Genomic DNA, 25,253 nt, shown 5'->3' with positions numbered 1-25,253 from the left:
CATATATCCTCTTGGTCAAGAGAGTGGTGAGAGTAAGTGAGCTTGGGAAGGAGACTTGTGTGAGGAAGTACTAGGAGAGACTGAGTACAGAATGGAAAAAGGTGAGAACAAAGGACGTAAGGGGAGTGGGGGAGGAATGGGATATATTTAGGGAAGCAGTGATGGCTTGTGCAAAAGATGCTTGTGGCATGGCAAGCATGGGAATTGGGCAGATTAGAAAGGGTAGTGAGTGGTGGGATGAAGAAGTAAGATTATTAGTGAAAGAGAAGAGAGAGGCATTTGGATGATTTTTGCAGGGAAAGAATGCAGATGACTGGGAGATGTATAAAAGAAAGAGGCAGGAGGTCAAGAGAAAGGTGCAAGAGGTGAAAAAGAGGGCAAATAAGAGTTAGGGTGAGAGAGTATCATTAAATTTTAGGGAGAATCAAAAGATGTTTTGGAAGAAGGTAAATAAAGTGCTTAAGACAAGGGAACAAATGGGAACTTCAGTGAAGGGGGCTAATGGAGAGGTGATAACAAGTAGTGGTGATGTGAGAAAGAGATGGAGTGAGTATTTTGAAGGTTTGTTTAATGTGTTTGATGATAGAGTGGTAGATGTAGGGTGTTTTGGTTGAGGAGGTGTGCAAAATGAGAGGGTTAGGGAGAATGATTTGGTAAACAGAGAAGAGGTAGTAAAAGCTTTGCGGAAGATGAAAGCCGGCAAGGCAGTGGGTTTGGATGGTATTGCAGTGGAATTTATTAAAAAAGGGGGTGACTGTATTGTTGACTGGTTGGTAAGGTTATTTAATGTATGTATAATTCATGGTGAGGTGCCTGAGGATTGGCAGAAATTACAGAGGTATAAGTTTGTTAAGTATTCCTGGGAAATTATATGGGAGGGTATTGATTGAGAGGGTGAAACCATGTACAGAGCATCAGATCTGGGAAGAGCAGTCTGGTGTCAGAAGTGGTAGAGGATTTGTGGATCAGGTGTTTGCTTTGAAGAATATATGTGAGAAATACTTAGAAAAGCAAATGGATTTGTATGTAGCATTTATGGATCTGGAGAAGGCATATGATAAAGTTGACAGAGATGCTCTGGGGAAGGTATTAAGAATATATGGTGTGGGAGGCAAGTTGTTAGAAGCAGTGAAAAGTTTTTATTGAGGATGTATGGCATGTGTACTTGTAGGAAGAGAGGAAAGTGATTGGTTCTCAGTGAATGTTGGTTTTATGGCAGGGTTGTGTGATGTCTCCATGGTTGTTTAATTTGTTTATGGATGGGGTTGTTAGGGAGGTGAATGCAAGAGTTTTGGAAAGAGGAGCAAGTATGCAGTCTATTGTGGACGAGATAGTTTAGGAAGTGAGTCAGTTATTGTTTGCCGATGATACAGCGCTGGTGGCTGATTCGTGTGAGAAACTGCAGAAGCTGGTGACTGAGTTTGGTAAAATAAGTGAAAGAAGAAAGCTGCGATTGAATATGAATAAAAGCAAGGTTATTAGGTACAGTAGGGTTGAGGGACAAGTTAATTGGGAGGTAAGTGTGAATGGAGAAAAACTGGAGGAAGTGAAGTGTTTTAGACAACTGGGAGTAGAATTGGCAGCGGATGGAACCATGGAAGTGGAAGTGAATCATAGGTTGAGGGTGGGGGCGAAAGTTTTGGGTGCGTTGAAGAATGTGTGGAAGTCAAGAACATTATCTCGGAAAGGAAAAATGGGTATGTTTGAAGGAATAGTGGTTCCAACAATGTTATATGGTTGTGAGGCGTGGGCTATAGATAGAGTTGTGCGGAGAAGGGTGGATGTGCTGGATATGAGATGTTTGAGGACAGTATGTGGTGTGAGGTGGTTTGATTGAGTAAGTAATAATAGGGTAAGAGAGATGTGTGGTAATGAAATTTATTATACTTTCTCTCAGTCTCGTGCATTAGCAAGGTAATGCAAGGAAACAGACGAAAGACTAACCCAACCACATAAACATGTATATGCATACACCTCCACACACGCACATATACATACCTATACATTTCAACGCATACATATATATACATACATAGACATATACATATATATACATGTACATAATTCATACTTGCTGCCTTTATTCATTCTCGTTGCCACCTCGCCATACATGAAATGACAACGCCCTCCCCCCGCATGCACTTGAGGTAGCACTAGGAAAAGAAAACAAAGGCCACATTCGTTCACACTCAGTATCTAGCTGTCATGTATAATGCACCGAAACCACAGCTCCCTTTCCACATCCAGGCCCCACAAAACTTTCCATGGTTTACCCCAGACACTTCACATGCCCTGGTTCAATCCATTGACAGCACGTCAACCCCGGTATACCACATCGTTCCAATTCACTCTATTCCTTGCATGCCTTTCACCCTCCTGCATGTTCAGGCCCCAATCGCTCAAAATCTTTTCCACTCCATCTTTCCACCTCCAGTTTGGTCTCCCACTTCTCCTCGTTCCCTCCACCTCTGACACATGTGCCCTCTTTGTCAATCTTTCCTCACTCATTCTCTCCATGTGACCAAATTATTTCAAAACACCCTCTTCTGCTCTCTCAACCACACTCTTTTTATTACCACACATCTTTCTTACCCTTTCATTACTTACTCGATCAAACCACGTCACACCACATACTGTCCTCAAACATCTCATTTCCAACACATGCACCCTCCTCTGCACAACTCTATCTATAGCCCACGCCTCGCAACCATACAACATTGTTGGAACCACTATTCCTTCAAACATACCCATTTTTCCTTTCCCAGATAATGTTCCCGCCTTCCACACATTTTTCAACGCTCGCAGAACTTTTGCCCCTCCCCTACCCAGTGACTCACTTTTTTCACGCTCCCAGAACTTTTGCCCCCTCCCCCACCCTGTGACTCACTTCCACTTCCATGGTTCCATCCGATACCACATCCACTCCCAGATATCTAAAAAACTTCACTTCCTCCAGTTTTTCTCCATTCAAACTTACCTCCCAATTGACTTGTCCCTCAACCCTACTGTACCTAATAACCTTGCTCTTATTCACATATACTCCCAGCTTTGTACTTTCACATACTTTACCAAACTCAGTCACCAGCTTCTGCAGTTTCTCACCCGAATCAGCCACTAGTGCTGTATCATCAGCGAACAACAACTGACTCACTTCCCAAGCCCTCTCATCCACAACAGACTGCATACTTGCCCCTCTCCCCAAAACTCTTGCATTCACCTCCCTAACAACCCCATCTATAAACAAATTAAACAACACACCCCTGCCGCAAACCAATATTCACTGAGAACCAATCACTTTCCTCTCTTCTTGCTCATACACATGCCTTACATCTTCGATAAAAACTTTTCACTGCTTCTAGCAATTTTCCTCCCTCACCGTATATTCTTAATTCCTTCCACAGAGCATCTCTATCAACTCTATCATATGCCTTCTCCAGATCCATAAATGCTACACACAAATCCATTTGCTTTTCTAAGTATTTCTCACATACATTCTTCAAAACAAACTCCTGATCCACAAATCCTCTACCACTTCTGAATTCACACTGCTCTTCCCCAATCTGATGCTCCGAACATACTTTCACCCTTTCAATCAATACCCTCCCATATAATTTCCCAGGAATACTCAACAAACTTATACCTCTGTAATTTGAGCACTCACTCTTATCCCCTTTGCCTTTGTACAATGTCACTATGCAAGCATTCTGCCAGTCCTCAGGCACCTCACCATGAATCATACATACATTAAATAACCTTACCAACCAGTCAACAATACAGTCACCCCCTTTTTTAATAAATTCCACTGCAATACCATCCAAACCCGCTGCCTTGCTGGCTTTCATCATCCGCAAAGCTTTTACTACCTCTTCTCTGTTTACCAAAGCAGCAGATGGAACCATGGAAGCGGAAGTGAGTCACAGGGTGGGGGAGGGGGCAAAAGTTCTGAGAGCATCGAAAAATGTGTGGAAGGCAAGAGCATTATCTCAGAAAGCAAAAATGGGTATGTTTGAAGGAATAGTGGTTCCAACAATGTTATATGGTTGCGAGGCATGGGCTATAGATAGGGTTTGTGGAGGAGGGTGGATGGGTTAGAAATGAGATGTTTGAGGACAATATGTGGTGTGAGGTGGTTTGATCGAATAAGTAATGAAAGGGTAAGAGATATGTGTGGTCATAAAAAGAGTGGTTGAGAGAGCAGAAGAGGGTGTATTGAAATGGTTTTGTCACATGGAGAGAATGAGTGAGGAAAGATTGACAAAGAGGATATATGTGTCAGAGGTGGAGGGAACGAGGAGAAGTGGGAGACCAAATTGGAGGTGGAAGGATGGAGTGATAAAGATTTTGAGTGATTGGGGCCTGAACATGCAGGAGGGTGAAAGGCGTGCAAGGAATAGAGTGATTTGGAACGATGTGGTATACTGTGGTCAATGTTCTGTCGGTGGACTAAGCCAGGGCATGTGAAACATCCTGGGTAAACCATGAAAAAGTCTGTGGGGCCTGGATGTGGACAGGGGAGCTGTGGTTTAGGTGCATTATACATGACAACTCGTGTATGGATGTGAGTTGGATGTGACCTTTCTCTTCTGTTTACTGGTGCTACCTTGCTGAAGTAGAGGGTGGCGATCAGGTGTGGGGGGAAAGGAGAACATATACGTTATCTTTTTTTTCTTTTCCTTTTTAGTGGGTGATATGGTTGTGTTTATTGGAATGGTAAAACTGAGAAAGGGACTTGGAAACACGTTATACTACAAAAACAATGCATTATTGAATAGGTTATACAATGTGAGGTAACAGAGGGAAATGAGCCACTGGAGGTGAAGGATTATGGTGAGGAAGAGGTAAAGTAAAGTAGGTCGACTAATATGAGACAGGCTTGGCAGGGGTTCTGTGATGCTGGTAGGCATCGGGTGAAGCAGGAGCATGTGGGAGAAGTGAGTGGCTGCCAAGTCAACATGGAAATCCTGTTGGAGGTGGGTGGGCCGAATCACGTCTCCTGAAGTGAGCAGCAGTTGCTGATTTGTGATAGGGAAGCAGTAGGCTCATGGAGTGTGTGGCAACTGCTGGTAAGTACTTGCTGGTGGTTGCTAGAGGCTCCTAGAGGCTCCTGAAATGGTATTAAGGATACAGGAGTGCCATGAGCATGGCTGTAGATCTCATGTTGTTACAGCTACTGCTTGTGACAGGTAGAGGCGATGTCCCATGCGATATCTGCTGAAAGTGGATATTGGAGATGGGCACCACATTGAAACCTGCCAGGAAGATGAGAATGCTAGAAGTTATATTGGGACACCTACTGACGGAGACACCAGAGGGTGGCTTAAGTCTGGAGTTACATTGCCAAGAATTCAGTCACTGGAATGGTACAGTTGTTGTCTCATGGTGAATTGACTGCCTGACTGGTTTCCTGTGGTAATAGCTGGGTATTTAAGAGGCGTTGAGGTTAGGTCTGTGATGGGTAGCTATTCTCAAAGGGATTAGAGATGTTGGAGTGAAATCTCACAAGCCTCTGACCTTTCTCCATGCTAGTGGACTTGAAGTTAAGTCCATAAGAGTGGCACTTTTTATGGAAAGGGTCAGGTCACCTGTAATTACAGAGGCAGATTTTGATTTGCTTAGAAACTAACACTCATGTTGGTGAACATTCAGGTACATGAAACAATAATATGCTTAGGTTTGATGAAAATCTCAAAACCCACTCCTTAAGAAATAGCATTATTACCCCTAATTTTCAAAGGGCAGATTTTAATGGATTGTGCAATGCATTAAGTCTCATCCTAGATGGTTTATACCTAGACTTGTTTTAAGCAACAGTTTATGCACCAAAAACACCTACACATTCTTGCACATGATACAAACTGCATAATCATTGAAAATCCAAAATTGTATTCTTTAGATATCACAAGATCAGTAAAGCACAGAAGTAAACTCATCAGGTTTCAGAAACAAGCAATGACTCAGATCTTGCAATGCAATACAGTGCATCTCCAAAGAAATAAAGATACTCATTAAGCAAGTCAAAAGACGCATGAAACTGGTAATGCAAGAGCTAACAATAAAGATCCTAAAAGATTTTATAGGTTGGTAAGGATATTCAGATTATGTATGGATCATGGTGAAGTGCCTGAGGATTGGTGTAATGCTTGTTTAGTGCCATTGTACAAAGGTAAAGGGGATAAAGGTGAGTGTTTAAACTACAGAGACATACATTTGTTGAGTAATTCTAGAAAATTGTATGGATGAAGGCATGTACAGAGCATCAGATTGGGGAAGAGCATTGTGGTTTCAGAAAAGATAGAGGATGTGTGGATCAGGTGTTTGCTTTAAAGAATGTATGTGAGAAATACTTAGAAAAGCAGATGGATATATATGTAGCATTTATAGATCTGGAGAAGGCATATGAATATGTATGTGGCATTTATGGATCTGGAGAAGGCATATGATAGGGTTGATAGAGATGCTTTGTGGAAGGTCGTATGAGTATATGGTGCGTGAGGTAAGCTACTAGAAGCAGTAAGAAGTTTTTATTATGGGTGTAAGGCATGTGTATGAGTAGGAAGAGAGAAGAGTGATTGGTTCCTACTGAAGGTTGGTCTGCAGCAGGGGTTTGTGATGTCCCTATGGTTGTTTAATTTGTTTATGGATGGGGTGGTTAGGAAGGTAAATGCAGAGAGGGATGAGTATCCAGTTTGTTGGGGATGAGAGGGCCTGGGAAGCGAGTCGCTTGTTGTGCACCGATGATACAGCACTGGTGGCTGATTTGAATGAGAAACAGCAGAAGTTGGTGACTGAGTTTGGAAAAGTGTGTGAAAGGAGAAAGTTGAGAGTAATTGAGAATAAGAGCAAAGTTATTATGCTCATCAGGCTTGAGGGACAAGTTTGAATGGAGAAAAATTGAAGGAAGTGAAGTGTTTTAGATATTTGGGAGTGGACTTAGCAGCAAATGGAACCATGGAATTGGAAACAGAACATTATCTCGGAGCACAAAAATGGGTACATTTGAATGAATAGTAGTTCCAACAGTAACTCTTTGAGTTAATCTAGACTGCATGCAATATTTCATTACCAATGACTTTATCAACACATGGAATAAGCTCCCAGAATATATCGTTCAGAGCAATGTAATTACAGTCAAAACAAAGCTTGATCATTAGATGTTACTCTCCAGTATTGAATAATTCTTTTGACTAATGATTTTAAAGTAGTGGTATATCATATCATCATGCCTACCACTTATCTCGCCTTGCCCATTCTGAAGTAGCATATCAACATTAATTAACCTTTTTGTTTGATAAAGAAAAAGTGAAGGGATGCATGATATATTCATATATACTCTAAATTCTGACTTTCCTAGAAAGATTTCTTTCAGACATTTTAGTTCTGCATGATATTTCTTCTATATCTTTTCTGTTGTCATTGGAACTGATGGGTTGGGAGAAGTCTCTCTCTCTCTCTCTCTCTCTCTCTCTCTCTCTCTCTCTCTCTCTCTCTCTCTCTCTCTCTCTCTCTCTCTCTTTTTCAGGTACACCCGGAGACCAACAATTTTTGGAGTTATAGCCATAAAAGATTAAAGTTTACCATACTATAATATCATAGAAATCACTACATTGTATGAAATGGAAAGGAATTTTTATGAATATGATAAAACAACAGAAAAAGACAGATGACTGAGTAATATAAACTTTCACTATAACAAATCATAGTGGAAAAATTCTCTGGACAAAATGGAATGAGATCTCCTGAGACAGTACCCTAGTGATAAAGAAAGATATATATAGGAATCTCAGAATTTATGCAATAAGTTACATTCTTGAAAATGATCTCAAATCAAAAATGTGTAAATCAGATAATGTAAGTAATGAAGATTAGGAGTTTTCATTATTAATAAGACAGCACTGAATATTAAAGCAGTGAAAAACTACAGCATACATGTACTAGAAAAGAATATACTTACTACGCAATCAATTGTCTAAATGAAAATGGAAAATAACAAACTGAATCATTATGCTGTTTTTTCTTTATGGGAAATGTATGTTTTGTAAGACATTCTCTTCCAAAATAATCTGCTCTTGCCCACATTAAAATTCTGTTCGGGAGAATAACCATCTTCCTTGATAATGGTCTTGAGCATTGCAAGGAAATTTTAAACAGCAGTGACATTAGCAGAAACAGGCTCACCAGTTATCTTGATGTTATGGTAATTATAGCATTTCATAAAATTCACGCTCAACCAAGACTTGCTTGAAATATCTTCACTGCTTCTTCTTACACTGCCAAGTCATCATGTATACTCGGGGCTCTTGCTTGTATCACAAGCATTTTGATGGGAACATTTTCATGTGCTCATCTTTCATTTCATTCTTTTCATAATTGAACGAACTTCAGGAGTACACTCTTAGCACTTTCTTTGATCTCCATTGCATTATCATAAAAAGCCTATAAAGTAGATTCACTAAGTTGAAGGCCATGCTTACTGTCAGCTGTTCGTTCACCTCTCTCATAACACTTGAATACACCCAGTTAACCTCAGTGGTGATGGTCTTATGCTTCTTAGCACCACTGGTACCAGGGAAACACTTTGGCGGTATAATGCAGGGGGCAAACACATGTAATATTCAGTATACTACATCACAAAATAACCATAGACTGTATCCACACCATGTGTACATGTGCTTCTCACATGGTGATGGCAGTGCCACACCAGTGCACTGTCAGCCCAATAATGATCATGTTATTCCAAACTTAAGCCCATGAAATTGAAAAGGTGTAAATGGACCATGTACTTTATTCTAAAAATAGCACAGATGAAATATGCATAATTCGAGAGGTCCCTGTACTGAGATAGATTAGGCCAACTAATTATTGAGCATATACCAAATAAAACGAAAACAAAGAGAAAATGGAAAATACCCAGAGGATAGGAGAGAAAGAATTCTTCCCACGTATTCCCTGTGTGTCGTAGAAGGCGACTAAAAGGGGAGGGAGCGTGGGGCTGGAAATCCTCCCCTCGTGTTTTTTTTTTAATTTTCCAAAAGAAGGAACAGAGGAGGGGGCCAGGTGAGGATATTCCCTCAGAGGCCCAGTCCTCTGTTCTTAACACTACCTTGCTAACGTGGGAAATGGCGAATAGTTTGGGAAAAAAAAAGAAGAATGCCATGGAAAAAGAAGAGGATAGTGATGAAGGAAGCAAGAATAAGAGGATTGTATGAAAAAATAATGAATGCAGATGCAGAAATAATGAGGTCCAATAGAAGAGGACAAAATATAAATGAAGAAAATGTTATACAGAACATGAAATGGAATCCAAAGTTAATATTCATGAACATAAACAGAACAAATAACAGGAATACAGAGATTGAACCATTTTAGGTAGAAGATTGATATGAAAATGAGTCAGTGAAAATATGCAGGAAGTTGATTTAACAGTATATTATTTTTTTTCACTGGAAGTTCCAGTCACAGATGAAAGTCCACATCAAGGTTGGGCCTTAATAGAAATATAGAGAGGTTTATGAAATGGAAACAGAAGAGACATGAGAGAATATTTACAAATTCTAGAGGAAGTGAAAAACCAGTCTTTTAAAATATGTCAAAATTATGAAGACATGAGGAAGTAGAAAGTTCCAAGGTTTTAGGTGTATGGAAAGAAACAGTTATAAAGATGGTGCATCCTTGAGTTGCCATGGCCACACAGTAATCATTTGATACAGCAGCTTACCGAGCATTGTGTAGTCTAGCTTGTGGTGGGGGCACACAAGCAGCCAGTTATCAGGAGCAAATGCCAAAATAATACTTATAAAAGAGGGGAAAGTGAACTGACATTGTGGCATGGGGCAAACAGGTCATGTTTTGAGGTTGGCATGGGGCAAACAGATCATGTTTTGAGGTTGGCCTGGGGAGTTGAAAAGTTAGACCGCTTTTGACTCATCTCTGTTAAGCAAGGAAATGAGCAGTACCCCATACAAGATTGGAGCAACTGTTTGGAAGAAAAGAAATTTTGACATCTAAACAGGACTCCCGGTTTCTTAGAGCCAGACTTAGCTGTTTCTGTAATGTGGGGTTTCCAAAAAAGAGTGGATGTTACATTAATACCAAGTGCCAAGTATGTTGATTGAATCAAGGTTGAATTGCTAATTGTCAGAGGAGAGTTGAGAGGAATTTCTAATTGAGAGATGGACAGAAACTTTGTCTTGGAGGCATTATGCTTGACCACATTTCTTCCACTTCACTGAGATATCCTGTTCAAGTCTGAATTTATTGAGGAAGTTGTGCCAAGACAAGATGCAGATTAAGTGAGAGAAGAAGCAGAATTGAAGGATGTGGAGGAATGCAGTGTTGAGTTGTCAGCATAAGAGTGTGTTTGGATATTTGTGGAAGAAAGGAAATTTTTGATAAAAGGGAGAAAAAGTGCAGGAGACAGGACAAAACTTTAAGGGACACAACTATTGATGGAGAAAGAGGGAGAGGCTTATTCATCAACAATCATGGAAATTGATCGACCAGAGAGGAAGATAGATGTTAGGGAACAAAGTGAAAGAGGGAAACCAAAAGTGGGGAGCTTATAGATGAGACCCCAATGCCACACCCTGTCAAGAGCTTTGGATATATCATGGGCAACTACATAGGATTCCTCAAAATCTTTCAGGGATGATGACTATGATGACCTGACGTTAATAAGATAGGAGAGGGTATCACCAATTGTTGTTTAATTTGTTTATGGATGGTGTTGTTAGGGAGGTGAATGCAAGAGTTTTGGAAAGAGGGGCAGTATGAAGTCTGTTGGGGATCAGAGAGCTTGGGAAGTGAGTCAGTTGTTGTTCGCTGATGATACAGCGCTGGTGGCTGATTCATGTGAGAAACTGCAGAAGCTGGTGACTGAGTTTGGTAAAGTGTGTGAAAGAAGAAAGTTAAGAGTAAATGTGAATAAGAGCAAGGTTATTAGGTACAGTAGGGTTGAGGGTCAAGTCAATTGGGAGGTGAGTTTGAATGGAGAAAAACTGGAGGAAGTGAAGTGTTTTAGATATCTGGGAGTGAATCTGGCAGCGGATGGAACCATGGAAGCGGAAGTGGATCATAGGGTGGGGGAGGGGGCGAAAATTCTGGGAGCCTTGAAGAATGTGTGGAAGTCGAGAACATTATCTCGGAAAGCAAAAATGGGTATGTTTGAAGGAATAGTGGTTCCAACAATGTTGTATGGTTGCAAGGCGTGGGCTATGGATAGAGTTGTGCGCAGGAGGATGGATGTGCTGGAAATGAGATGTTTGAGGACAATGTGGTGTGAGGTGGTTTGATCGAGTAAGTAACGTAAGGGTAAGAGAGATGTGTGGAAATAAAAAGAGCGTGGTTGAGAGAGCAGAAGAGGGTGTTTTGAAATGGTTTGGGCACATGGAGAGAATGAGTGAGGAAAGATTGACCAAGAGGATATATGTGTCGGAGGTGGAGGGAACGAGGAGAAGAGGGAGACCAAATTGGAGGTGGAAAGATGGAGTGAAAAAGATTTTGTGTGATCGGGGCCTGAACATGCAGGAGGGTGAAAGGAGGGCAAGGAATAGAGTGAATTGGAGCGATGTGGTATACCGGGGTTGACGTGCTGTCAGTGAATTGAATCGGGGCATGTGAAGCGTCTGGGGTAAACCATGGAAAGCTGTGTAGGTATGTATATTTGCGTGTGTGGACGTATGTATATACATGTGTATGGGGGTGGGTTGGGCCATTTCTTTCGTCTGTTTCCTTGCGCTACCTCGCAAACGCGGGAGACAGCGGAAAAAAAAAAAAAAATCACCAATTGATCTCACCTTATGGAAGCCATACTGGTGATTAGAGAGAAGCCTGTGAGATTCAAGATGTCTGAGGATATAGGAGTTGAGGAGGGATTCACAGACTTAGAATTTGGTAGATGTCAAAGCAACAAGACCTTGAGTAGGGGGGGGGATTAAAATGGTCAGCCTTCGGGATGGGATGTACCAACACTTTCTTATAGGAAGAAGGAAGAGTTCCAGTTTTTAAATAGAAATGGAACAGACAAGCAAGCAGAAGAGTACAAGGGAATAGATGCCATTAGCCTTGCTTGTGTCCAAGTAGAGAAGTGCTTTATGGACAGAAAGAAAAGAGACTATAGTAAGGAACATAGGATTAATAAGAGGAGCATCAGAGGATGAAGGAATGTTAGTCAGAGAAGATAGAGTTAAAGGAGAAATGAGAATCATAGAGAGTTGTTTTGTCTATGGGTTAGACAGCTATATTACTATCAGAATGGAAAAGTGAAGGAAAGGTACAATGACAGAAGTTGTTAGCGATCCCTTAGCTGAAGACCAGATAGACCTAACGATGATGAGAAATTATCGCATATTCTTTGAATCACGGAATGCCTTGCTTCATGGATTACGTGCTTGTAATGATTACAAGCAGTAATTAATGATAGGTGTGAGTCAGAGAAAGAAGAGTTTTTTCAAGCCAATATGCCTGTTCATGGCCTCAGATAATTGCTTCTATTCCCACAACAATAACCTCTGCTATGTATTTAGTGGAGACAGAGGCATCATCACATAAAAGACTAATTTACTCAAGGAGTCAGAAAAGAATTTTTGTAAGTTATTCCATTCAGCTTTGTTGAGGTGCCAGTATTTACTTTTAAAAGGGGCTGCTGATGGTGGAGATGCCAATAAAACAGAATAATTTATGAGAGTGTGATCAGATGAACCAATAGGAGGTGAGATTGTGTAGTATCAGCATGAAGGATCAGAGGTTAAAAACGAATCCAGATTATTAGGGGGTGATCACAGCAGTCAGGAATATGGATGCTCTAGATTATTGAGAATGGAGAATGTGAGGGCTTTAATTCCCCCACCATCTGTAAAGGAGGAATTCAACCATTCCCTATGGTGAATGTTGAAATCCCCTAGGTAGAGGATCTCAGCTTGTGGATCTAAGGATGCCACTGTCTCATAGCAAGAGTTTAGATAGTCAAAAGAAAATATAAAATTTGTAGAATTAGGGGAACAGTAGGCAAAACAAAGGAAACATTTGGTAGTTGACAGTTAGACCTTGAGCCAGATGATATCAAAGTTTGGTGGCTCATGTTCTTCAAAGCATGTTGCAGGTGTGTTGATGTTGGAATAGGCACAGACACAATCTTTGAACCAGCATTGTGAGTGGAGATATAGTTGGATATGAAAAAGGGGCTAGTGAGGACATTAGACAATTGGGTCTCATAGAAAAGAAGATTGGTCATTACAGACCACGAATATTGGTATAGTGAACAGAAAAAGAGACAGGTCTTTCAGAGAGGGAAAGATCATGTCTTATGTGCTCCTCCTTATTGGTAGTAGAATCAGGCTGGAACCCAGAGATTCTTAGTTCCCCATGATGCCAGGGACCAGGGGTCATAACTTAGCTGGATTCTATCATGACTGCATTTAAAAATGATTGTGCAGACTGATGGCAAGAGAACTAATGTGAAGAAAATAATAGGTTAAAATAGGTGTATGGTGTTAATAGGTAGATGGCGGAAAGCAAGAACAGCAATCCTAACATGTAAGGTGTAACATAGTTCCATGCACCACTTTAAATGCTCTGCATTCAGGATGGTAGTACCACCCTGGATGGCTGTTGTCAACAGTCTACCACCTAAATGATTGCTCCAAGGGTAGGGGATCGGATGTTCATAGAGTTAACTTGGGTATTGGGAGGGGTCAATACATTAATACTTGAGTCCTGCCTCTCCCTGGCAGTAGAGTCACTCCCTCGATGAAAACTTCTCTGCTTTTAGCAGCGTGCCTCCACCATTTATTCTTAAGACCTTCCACAAAGCATCTCTGTCAACCCTGTCATATGCCTTCTCCAGATCCATGAATGACACATACAAATCCATCTATTTTTCTAAGTATTTCTCACACACATTCTTCAAAGGAAACACCTGATCCACACATCCTCTACCAATTCTGATGCTCTGTATATGCCTTCACCCTCTTCATCAAAACCCTCCCTTACAATTTACCAGGTATAAACTTAAACCTCTTACCTCTTTAGTTTGAATATTCACCTTTATCCTCTTTGCCTTTGTACAATAGCTTTGTCCATGCATTCTGCCAGTCCTCAAGCACTTCGCCATGATTCATACCTACATTGAATATCCTTACCAGCCAATCAACAACATAGTCACCCCTTTCTCAATAAATTCAACTGCAATACCATCCACTTTTGCAACTTTGCTGTATTTCATCTTATCCAAGGCTTTCACCACCTCTTCTCTCTTCACCAAACGACTCTCCATGACTCTCACTTTGCATACCACTTTTACCAAAACACCCTACATCTGCCACTCTGTCTTCAAGCATATTTAACAATCCTTCAAAATACTCCCTCCATATCCTCATTTCATCACTGGCTGTTATTACTTCCCCTTTTGCCCCCTTCACTGATGTTCCCATTTATTCTCATGTCTTTTGCACATTATTTACCTCCTTCCAAAGCATCTTTTTATTCTCCCTAAAGTTTATTGATAATGTCTCACCCTACCTCTCATTTGCCCTCTTTTTCCACCTCTGCATCTTTCTCTTGACCTCTTGCTACTTTCTCTCGTACATCTCCCAACCATTTGCATTCCTTCCTTATACACATCACCTAAATGCCTCTTTTTCCTCTTTCATTGGCAACTTTACTTCTTCCTCCCACCACTCACTACCTTTTTTAATCTGCCTACCTTCCACCTTTCCATGGCACATGCATCTCTTGTACATGCCATCACTGCTTCCCTAAATACCTCCTATTCCTTGTCATATATATACACACACATAAGCAGAATTGAATGCTGCTGTGTTGTATGGTCACCAGCAAAATAATTAGAAATAGCATAGTTGACAGATTTCAGAAGCACTTCTCAAGCAAAACTGATGGGATGGAACATATGGACAACTACAAAAGGCTTAAAGAACTGCAAATATATAACCTAGAAAGAAGAGAAAGGTATATGATAATCTGTGCTTGGCAACAAATTGAGGGTATAAAAGAAAGTCTTTTAAACCTAATAGCCTCTCAACAGGAAAGATACAGTTGTTAAGTTCTCAAGAATACTATGGAACACACCGAAAATAAATCAGATAAAAGTAAACAACAGTCTAACCAGGAAGCTAGAATAATCACTCAATATATTGGCAGAAGTAAGAAGTATGCACTGAACAACTACAGAAATACATAACAGAAAACTTGACATATGGTTAAAATCAATCCCATATAAAGCAAGAATCAATAAGTATATAATGCAGGTGGCAGCTGAGAAGAATAGTCTTATATATCACACAAGATGTGGTGAGTGCTTCATGCTAGCCATGCCATTTTGACTAAATCTCGTAGTTGGTACTCGTAGATAGGTATTCTTTCCTACTTTTAGTTTAGGCAAGGTTTTTAAAAAGAATATTATGAAATTGATGTATATCAAGAAAGTGTCAATGAATACAGAGAAAGTGATGTTGAATACACACAAGAGAAATATGGGGAAACTGTTAATGAATCAATATCGAGTGTCTACTCTGTTCCATGTAAAGTCTGGACTAGGTTGTTTATTGGCCAAATATGCAACTCTAAAGGGGAGGATTCAACAGCAGAAATATTCTGTAAGGACAGACTCGGAATCAAGTGCAGTATTCAAACATATAGAAGATCATTCACATCCAATGAACTGGGAGGAGTCAAAAATTGCTTACCCTTTTGCGTCATTTATTGAAGAGCCTATTGTTGAATCTTCTCCTATCAAAGTCAGCAGCACCATATACATGATTAGATAATATGTGAATGAAATATGTTGAAATCTGGCAAAATTAAGTAAGTAATAGCTGGCCTAATATCCTTTGCTAGATAGAGGGACAGGTCAACCTTTATATGTTTCTCAGATCAACTGTTCCTTGTTTCTCCAGCTGCAGTGAAGTCTGGTTTTATAATTAATGTATTCTGTTGTTCATATTGATTCTGTATCCGTAAGAATGGCTTGAAATACAGGTGAAAGCTTTGAGCTTGTGCGTTTATTTTTCCAGCTAGTTTACTCACACCTCATGTTTACAAAAGCACTCCTTTTAAGCAAATAAGCTTCAGGATTCTATGTGTAAGGACTTAGGGGTTGATATAATTCCTAACCTGTTGCTAAAGTTCAGTATTAGGAGAATAAATTAGGAGACAAACTTTATACTGGCAAATATTAGAATAGCTTTCAAATATATAGAAAAGAAATATTTGACCAGCTATTCATATCCTACATAAGACCTAAACTAGAACATGTTTCTCAGTTTTTGTCACTGCACCTAAAGAAACACAAAGAGCTCATAGAGAAGGCCCAGAGGAAGGCAGCAAAGATGGTATCAAAATTATGAAGCTAGGCTACTGGGAAAATCAGGAGACTTTAAATTTACCATTCTTGAAAGAGAGAAAGCTGAGGGGGACCTGATTACAACCTTTAAGTTTTTAAAAGAGAATGATGAGGTGGACAGTTCTTTGAGAGATGTAAGGATAGAGCAATCTGGGTACATAACAAGATATTAACTTAAGAAATTAAGAAAAAAAAACTTGTGAATAGGGATGTAAAGAAATACTTTTATAGTATAAGAGTGGTGGATAATGAAACAGACTGACTTAGGACATGGGTAATGCAGACAGCATACACAAATATAAGAGGTATGAGAGCAGAGATTGTTGAAGAGATGGGCCCCATGATTGTAAAACTCCTTCCCCATACAGTACAAATAGGTAATTACAGTGAAAACACAAAAGGAAACAACACAGTCCTAATTAATATGTAAGAAACTTGGCTTCATGAAATATGAAGCAAATTTGGAAGATATGAAATATTTAAGTAGATACAGCCAAATACAAACAAGGAGTGAAGCAGTATATAGCATTTGCAAAATAACCTTATCTGCCTCCCCAAAGGTGACATCTTACTTATATTCAAGTACTTTGTCATCTCTCCTTTGCCCATGATTACCTTCTCAGACATCTGGTTACAGAACTGGCAAGGTTCACAACCAAAACTGGCAAGGCTCATAAAGTATTCTAAGTCCATGTTGTGTGTTCATATGGTCCTAATCTCCTGAATGAGGCAAGGCATTGATGAGGTTTTGCAGGAAACATTTGCCCTATCATGCATTCCAAGCACCCAGGGTGCGTAGAAATCTGACATGTATCACATTTTCATGCAAGAATTCAGGCTTTCTCCTTTATAGAAAGTTAAGAGCCAACCACTTGAAGCACAGTTGGAAAAAAAACAGCACCTAGAAGAGAAATTCCCAAAATGAATCAATGAAGTGGCAGCCCAGAAGAGTAAAGAAACATAAATCCCTCAAGATAGCCTAAGACTCACTGAGGCAGATTGCTGGTGCTAACACCATTAGAAACACTAGTCTCAGCAACCAGGTGTACAATGATTTCCCCCTGAGAGCATCGTATGCTTATCCCACAATAAACCTAAAATGTAAGTGTGACATCACTTTAGCCGTCACCTTTGAAAATATATTGATGCTGTTTTTTTTTTTTTTTTTTCAAACACTGCAATAGGTTAGAAGGAAAACTGATAACAAAGTTGAGGCACTTCTTTTTTTTTTTCACTGGAGGCTTCCGTCAAACAAAATTCCACATCAAGGCCAGGTCTTAATTGAAATATAGATGCACTAAAGAAAGGAAAAAGAAGAGACAATGGAAGTATTTATGAATTTTGAAGGAAGTGAAAAATTTATCTTTTAAAATGTGCCAGGTCATAGTTATTGGGAAAGATGAGAGGGTAGAGAGTTCCAGTGATTTGAGACGTACAAAAAAGAAACAATTATCAAAATGGCCCACCCTTGAATTGCCAACAGCCACACAGGACACAGTAATGTGATGCAGCAGCTTGCCTAGTATTGCATGGTCTAGTTAGTGGTGGAGGCACACAGTTAGCCAGCTGTTGGGAGCAAAAAATCAAAGTAATACCTGTAGAACAGGGGAAAGAACCAGTATTGCAGTGTAGTGCGAGTGTGTCAAGTTTTGAGGTTAGCCTGGAAGAGTTTTTAAGTCTGATTGCTTTCGACTCAACTCTGTCAAGTAAAAGGTGCATGGCTAGAACCAACCCAGATGTGAGAGTAGTACCCCAAACAAAGATGGATCATTCCTTTCTGTAAGTGGAGCAGCAGTTTGAAAGGAAAGAAATTTCGACATCTATGCAGGACTTGCAACTTCTTAGAGGCAGTCTTAGCTATTTCCATATTGTGGGTTTTCCAGGATAAGAGTGAATGTTACAGTAATGCCAGTTTGTTCATTAAGTCAAGAGGCAGAATTACAGAACCACCAAAGAAGAGAGGAAAGTTGTGAGGAGTTTCTGATAGAGAGAGATTGGTAGAAATTGGGTCTTAGAGGCATTATACCTCACCAGATTTTGTCTACCCCACTTTGAGAGATATCCTGTCAAAGTCTGAGTTTATTTGAGAAGTTGTGTCAAGACAAGATGAAGATCAAGTAAGAGAAGAAGGAGTAGAACTGAAGGATGTGGAAGAATGCAGTGTTGAGTCATCAGTATAGAAGTGCATATGGTTATTTGTGGAAGATATGAAATAGTTGATAAAAAGGAGAATAAGTTTAGGAGGCAAGACAGAACCTTGAGGGACACTGTTATTGGTATAGAAAGGTGGAGATGCTGATCCATCAACAACCATGGAAATGTGAATCAGTGTCTGCAAAAAACCTTGTCTGCCTCCCCATACATTTTCAGAGGCAATGTCCCTCTTACATTTTAGTACTCTGTTTTTCTCTCCTTCGGCCTTGATAACTATTTGCAGATATCTGGGCATGGAATGAGCATGGTTCTTGAAGTATTCTAGATCTGGTCCATAGGGTCTTGATCTGCCTGATTGTGCATTCTGATTGTCCATTGCACTTTGAAATCTCATGTGTACCCACAGAGAATTTGGGCTTTCTTCTCCTTAGAAAGGTAAGAACCAACCATGTTGAAGCACAGTTGGAAGATGTATATCACCTAGAAGCAAAATCCCCATAATTAAGTGGCAACCAGGAAGAGAAAGGAAAGAACATCATCCCCTCAAGACAGCTTAATGCACATTGAAGTGGATTATTGGTACTCACTCATAGAAACACTTGTCTTATTGATCAGAGATGTGATGATTTCACGCAGAGCGTCATATGCTTGTACCCACAATAAACCTTTGAAAATATATAGGTGGCAGACAATGTATTTTTGCAGGACTGTAATAACAGTAAGTATACCAGCCATAAGAACAATAAACTTAGTGTTTTACAGACCACTGAAAGAAAGACTAAATTTCTTTTAACATGAATAGGATTAAATGACTTTAGAAAAATTTTAGTAAAGATGGAGGACATTCTGAAGGGATGAGACAAACCTGACCCAATATTATATGGGCTTGTGACTTTGAATGGCAGGAAAGAAGGGTAGATTTTGAATGTAGATACAATTACAAAGAGAAGCTATTAGAGAAAGCAATACAAGAGATCTTAATTTACAAATGACATATAATCTTAAGATATAGAAATATACAGTACAAGCCTATCAGATTACAATATCATAGAAATCATTAAAGTGTTTAAGAGGGAAATGAATGAATATGAACATAATACAGCAACAGAAAACAACAGTGGGTTGAGTGATATCAATTTTCACCATGTAAGTTCAGACAGGAAAAAGATAATTGAGATTCTGAATGTAAATCAAAATGAGATCATGAGAGATATTAACATAGTAAGACACACACACACACACACACACACACATATATATATATTTTTTTTTTCTTTTAAACTATTTGCCATTTCCCGCGTTGGCGAGGTAGCGTTAAGAACAGAGGACTGGGCCTTTTTTGGAATATCCTCACCTGGCCCCCTCTGTTCCTTCTTTTGGAAAATCAAAAAAAAAAAAAACGAGAGGGGAGGATTTCCAGCCCCCCGCTCCCTCCCCTTTTAGTCGCCTTCTATGACACGCAGGGAATACGTGGGAAGTATTCTTAATCCCCTATCCCCAGGGATAATATATATATATATATATATATATATATATATATATATATATATATATATAAAGAGCTTGGTTGAGAGAGCAGAAGAGGGTGTTTTGAAATGGTCTGGGCACTTGGAGAGAATGAGTGAGGAAAGATTGACCAAGAGGATATATGTGTCGGAGGTGGAGGGAACGAGGAGAAGTGGGAGACCAAATTGGAGGTGGAAAGATGGAGTGAAAGGGATTTTGAGTGATTGGGGCCTGAACATGCCGGAGGGTGAGGGGCAGGCAGGGAATAGAGTGAATTGGATCGATGTGGTATACCAGGGTCGACATGCTGTCAATGGGTTGAATCGGGGCATGTGGGGCGTCTGGGGTGGACCATGGAAGGTTCTGTGGGGCCTGGGTGTGGAAGGGGAGCTGTGGTTTCGGGCATTATTGCATGACAGCTGGAGACTGAGTGTGAACGAATGGAGCCTTTGTTGTCTTTTCCTAGCGCTACCTCGCACACATGAGGGGGGAGGGGGATGTTATTCCATGTGTGGCGAGGTGGCGATGGGAATAAATAAAGGCAGACAGTATGAATTATGTACATGTGTATATATGTATATATATATATATATATATATATATATATATATATATATATATATATATATATATATATATATATATATGAGTGTCTGTGTGTATATATGTGTGTACATTGAGATGTATAGGTATGTATATTTGCGTGTGTGGACGTGTATGTATATACATGTGTATGGAGGTGAGTTGGGCCATTTCTTTCATCCGTTTCCTTGCGCTACCTCGCAAACGCAGGAGACAGCAACAAAGCTAAATGAATATATTTATTTATTTATTTATTTATTTTGCTTTGTCGCTGTCTCCCGCATTAGTGAGGTAGCGCAAGGAAACAGATGAAAGAATGGCCCAACCCACCCACATACACACGTATATACATTCACGTCCACACACGCAAATATACATACCTATACATCTCAATGTACACATATATATACACACACAGACATATACATATATACACATGTACATGATTCATACTATCTGCCTTTATTCATTCCCATCGCCACCTCGCCACGCATGGAATAACCAACCCCCTTCCCCATCATGTGTGCGAGGTAGCGCTAGGAAAGAAAACAAAGGCCCCATTCGTTCACACTCAGTCTCCAGCTGTCATGTAATAATGCACCGTAACCACAGCTCCCTTTCCACATCCAGGCCCCAAAGAACTTTCCATGGTTTACCCCAGATGCTTCACATGCCCTGGTTCAATCCATTGGCAGCACGTCGACCCCGGTATACCACATCGTTCCAATTCACTCTATTCCTTGCATGCCTTTCACCCTCCTGCATGTTCAGGACCCGATCACTCAAAATCTTTTTCACTCCATCTTTCCACCTCCTATTTGGGTTCCCACTCCTCCTCGTTCCCTCCACCTCTGACACATATATCCTCTTGGTCAATCTTTCCTCACGCATTCTCTCCATGTGACCAAACCATTTCAAAACACCCTCTTCTGCTCTCTTAACCACACTCTTTTTATTTCCACACATCTCTCTTCCCCTTACATTACTTACTCGATCAAACCACCTCACACCACATATTGTCCTTAAACATCTCATTCCCAGCACATCCACCCTCCTGCGCACAACTCTATCCACAGCCCATGCCTTGCAGCCATACAACATTGTTGGAACCACAATTCCTTCAAACATACCCATTTTTGCTTTCCGAGATAATGTTCTCGACTTCCAAACATTCTTCAAGGCTCCCAGAATTTTTGCCCCCTCCCCCACCCTATATGAATATATATTATTTATTATTTATTATACTTTGTCGCTGTCTCCCGCATTAGCGAGGTAGCACAAGAAAACAGATGAAAGAATGGCCCAACCCACCCACATACACATGTATATGCATACACGTCCACACACGCACATATACATACCTATACATCTCAACGTATACATATATATAAACACACACAGACATACATATATATACACATGTACACAATTCATACTGTCTGCCCTTATTCATTCCCGTCGCCATCCCACCACACATCAAATGAAAACCCCCTCCCCGCAAGTGCACCTCCACTAGGAAAGACAACAAAGGCCACATTCATTCACACTCAGTCTCTAGCTGTCATGTATAATGCACCGAAACCACAGCTCCCTTTCCACATCCAGGCTCCACAGAACTTTCCATGGTTTACCCCAGACACTTTACATGCCCTGGTTCAATCTATTGACAGCACATCGACCCCGGTATACCACATCGTTCCAATTCACTCTATTCCTTGCATGCCTTTCACCTTCCTGCATGTTCAGGCCCCAATAACTCAAAGTCTCTTTCACTCCATCTTTCCACCTCATGCCACAAATCGACATTCGCTGGGAACTAATCACTTTCCTGCCTTCCTACTCATACACATACCTTACATCCTTGGTAAAAACTTTTCACTCTCTACCAACATACCTCCCATGCCATATACTCTTAAAACCTTCCACAAAGCATCTTTATCAACCCTATTACATGCCTTCTCCAGATCCATAAATGCTACATACAAATCCATCTTCAGAGCAAACACCTGATCCACACATCCTCTACCACTTTAGACACCACACTGCTCTTCCCCAATCTGATGCTCTGTACATGCCTTCACCCTCTCAATCAATACCCTCCCATATAATTTCCCAGGAATCCTCAACAAACTTATACCTCTGTAATTTGAACACTCACATTTATCCCCTTTGCCTTTGTACAATGGCACTATGCATGCATTCTGCCAATCCTCAGGCACATACATTGGACATCCTTACCAACCAGTCAACTACACAGTCACCCCTTTTTTTGATAAATTCCAATGCAGTACCTTGCAAACATTCCACCTTGCTGGCTTTCTTCTTCTGCAAAGCTTTCACTACATCTCTGTTTACCAAACCATTCTCCCTGACCCTCTCACTTTGCACACCACCTCAACCAAAACACCCTATATCTGCCAATCTGTCATCAAACACTTTAAAAAAAACTTCAAAATACTCACTCCATCTCCTTCTCACTTCACCACTACCTGGTATTACCTCCCCATTAACCCCCTTCTCCGATGTTACCATTTGTTCTCTTGTCTTATGCACTTTATTTACCTCCTTCGAATGCATCTTTTTATTCTCCCTAAAATTTAATTATATTCTCTCACCTCAACTCTCATTTGCCCTTTTTTCACCTATTGCACCTTTCTCTTGACCTCCTGCCACTTTCTTTTTATACATCTAATCATTTGCACTAATTTCCTGCAAAAATTGTCCAAATGCCTCTCTCTTCTCTTTTACTAACAATCTACTTCTTCATCCCACCACCCACTATCTTTTTAATCTGCTCACCTTCCACCTTTCTCAAGCCACATGCATCTTTTGCACAAGACATCACTACTTCCCTAAATAAATCCCATTCCTCTCACCACTCTCTTCTCCCTAGCATTCACTCTTTTCTGAAAACCTCTACAAATCTTCACCTTCGCCTCCACAAGATACTGATCAGACATCCCTCCAGTTGCCCCTCTCAGCACATTAACATCCAAAAGTCTCTCTTTCACACACCTATCAATTAATACGTAGTCCAATAATGCTCTCTGGCCAGCTCTCCTGCTTACATACGTATACTTATGTATATCTCCCTTTTTAAACCAGGTATTCCCAATCACCAGTCCTTTTTCAGCACACAAATCTACAAGCTCTTCGCCATTTCCATTTACAACACTGTACAACCCATGTACACCGATTACACCCACAATTGACACATTACTCACCTTTGCACTTAAAATCACCCATCGTGCATCAGAGGCCATTCTTTGTTTGTTTCTTTGTGCTACCTCGCTGACGCGGGAAACAGCAATTGAATATGATAGAAAAATGAACATATACATACATATATATATATACACACATACACAGACATATATTATACACATTTACATATTCATACTTGCTTTCTTCATCCATTCCTGGCACTACCTTGCTTATGTGGGAAATGGTAATCAAGTATGAAAAAATATCACTTTTGAAATGTATTTACCCTCTTCCTCTTTTAGAGTCCTGAGAGTCGTCGTGGTGGAGTAAATGGTTCTCGAGGAGGAAATGGACGAGAAGGGAGAGTGTTTCGACGAGCAGCCTCATTACATGATGAAACCTCTCATCACACACGACACCATTATCGCTCACTTGAGATCACACGCCCTCAGTAAGCATTGGAACTGAGCCTTAATGAAAGGGTATATGTTTGTTAGAGTTAAAAGAAAGCAGTTACCTATAAGTACTGTAGTATGTTTACTAGTGTGATGTGTGAATTCTGAATTTTGAAAATTTTGCCTGCATAATGCTAATATCTTTTATGATATATAGATTATTTGTACTTATATGAAATTTAGGAAAAGGAAAAAGTTACAATGGAGGAAGTTTAGACTCTTGAAGTTAAGACAGGTGTTTAAGGTGTAGATTTCAAATTAGGGTCCAATGCTGAATACAGTAAAAAATTATTATGATTAGTAGTCAGAATAACTTTACAGTTCTCAGATATTTGATATAATGGGAGCCCATGACTTATAAATATCCTGTTTGCGAATACCCATACTTACAAATGAGCTTCAAAATATACTATATAATTTCTAGTCTGACACACAGATGATTGCTCATACTGACAAACTGTGGGACTACTTTAATATGTATTTTTTTTCAAATGTTGCTTGACCAATTGACTCTGGTAGACCTATGTGTTATATGCATGTATACCCCCCCTGGGGATAGGAAAGAAAGAATACTTCCCATGCCTTCCCCGCATGTTGTAGAAGGCGACTAAAGGAGACAGCAGCAGGGGGCTAGAAACCCTCCCCTCCGTGTATTTTAACTTCCTAAAAGGGAAAACAGAAGAAGGTGTCATGCGGGGAGTGCTCCTCCTCCTTGAAGGCTCACATTGGGGTGTCTTAATGTGTGTGGATGTAACCAAGATGAGAAAAAAGGAGAGATAGGTTGTATGTTTGAGGAAAGGAACATGGATGTTTTGGCTGAGTGAAATGAACCTCAAGGGTAAAGAGGAAGAGTGGTTTGGGAATGTCTTGGGAGTAAAGTTAGGGATTGGTGAGAGGACAAGAGCAAAGGAAGGAGTAGCACTACTCCTGAAGCAGAAGTTGTGGGAGTATGTGATAGAGTGCAAGAAAGTAAACTCTAGATTGATATAGGTAAAACT

The 25,253-nt window shown here is 40.2% G+C and overlaps 1 protein-coding gene across 1 annotated transcript in view; it reads left to right on the top strand.

Annotated features, from left to right (window-relative positions):
* The window catches only part of sei (potassium voltage-gated channel seizure), a 924,474-nt gene that overhangs the window by 664,733 nt on the left and 234,488 nt on the right, over positions 1 to 25,253 (top strand). Inside the window, exon 21 of the mRNA XM_071664734.1 lies at positions 24,103 to 24,251. Within this exon, the coding sequence (XP_071520835.1) occupies positions 24,103 to 24,251 (149 nt within the window). The remainder of the gene's footprint in view (positions 1 to 24,102; positions 24,252 to 25,253) is intronic.

The sequence above is a fragment of the Panulirus ornatus genome, chromosome 9 (genome assembly GCF_036320965.1).
Source record: "Panulirus ornatus isolate Po-2019 chromosome 9, ASM3632096v1, whole genome shotgun sequence".
Taxonomy (NCBI): domain Eukaryota; kingdom Metazoa; phylum Arthropoda; class Malacostraca; order Decapoda; family Palinuridae; genus Panulirus; species Panulirus ornatus.
This window is presented reverse-complemented; position numbering and strand designations above follow the sequence as displayed.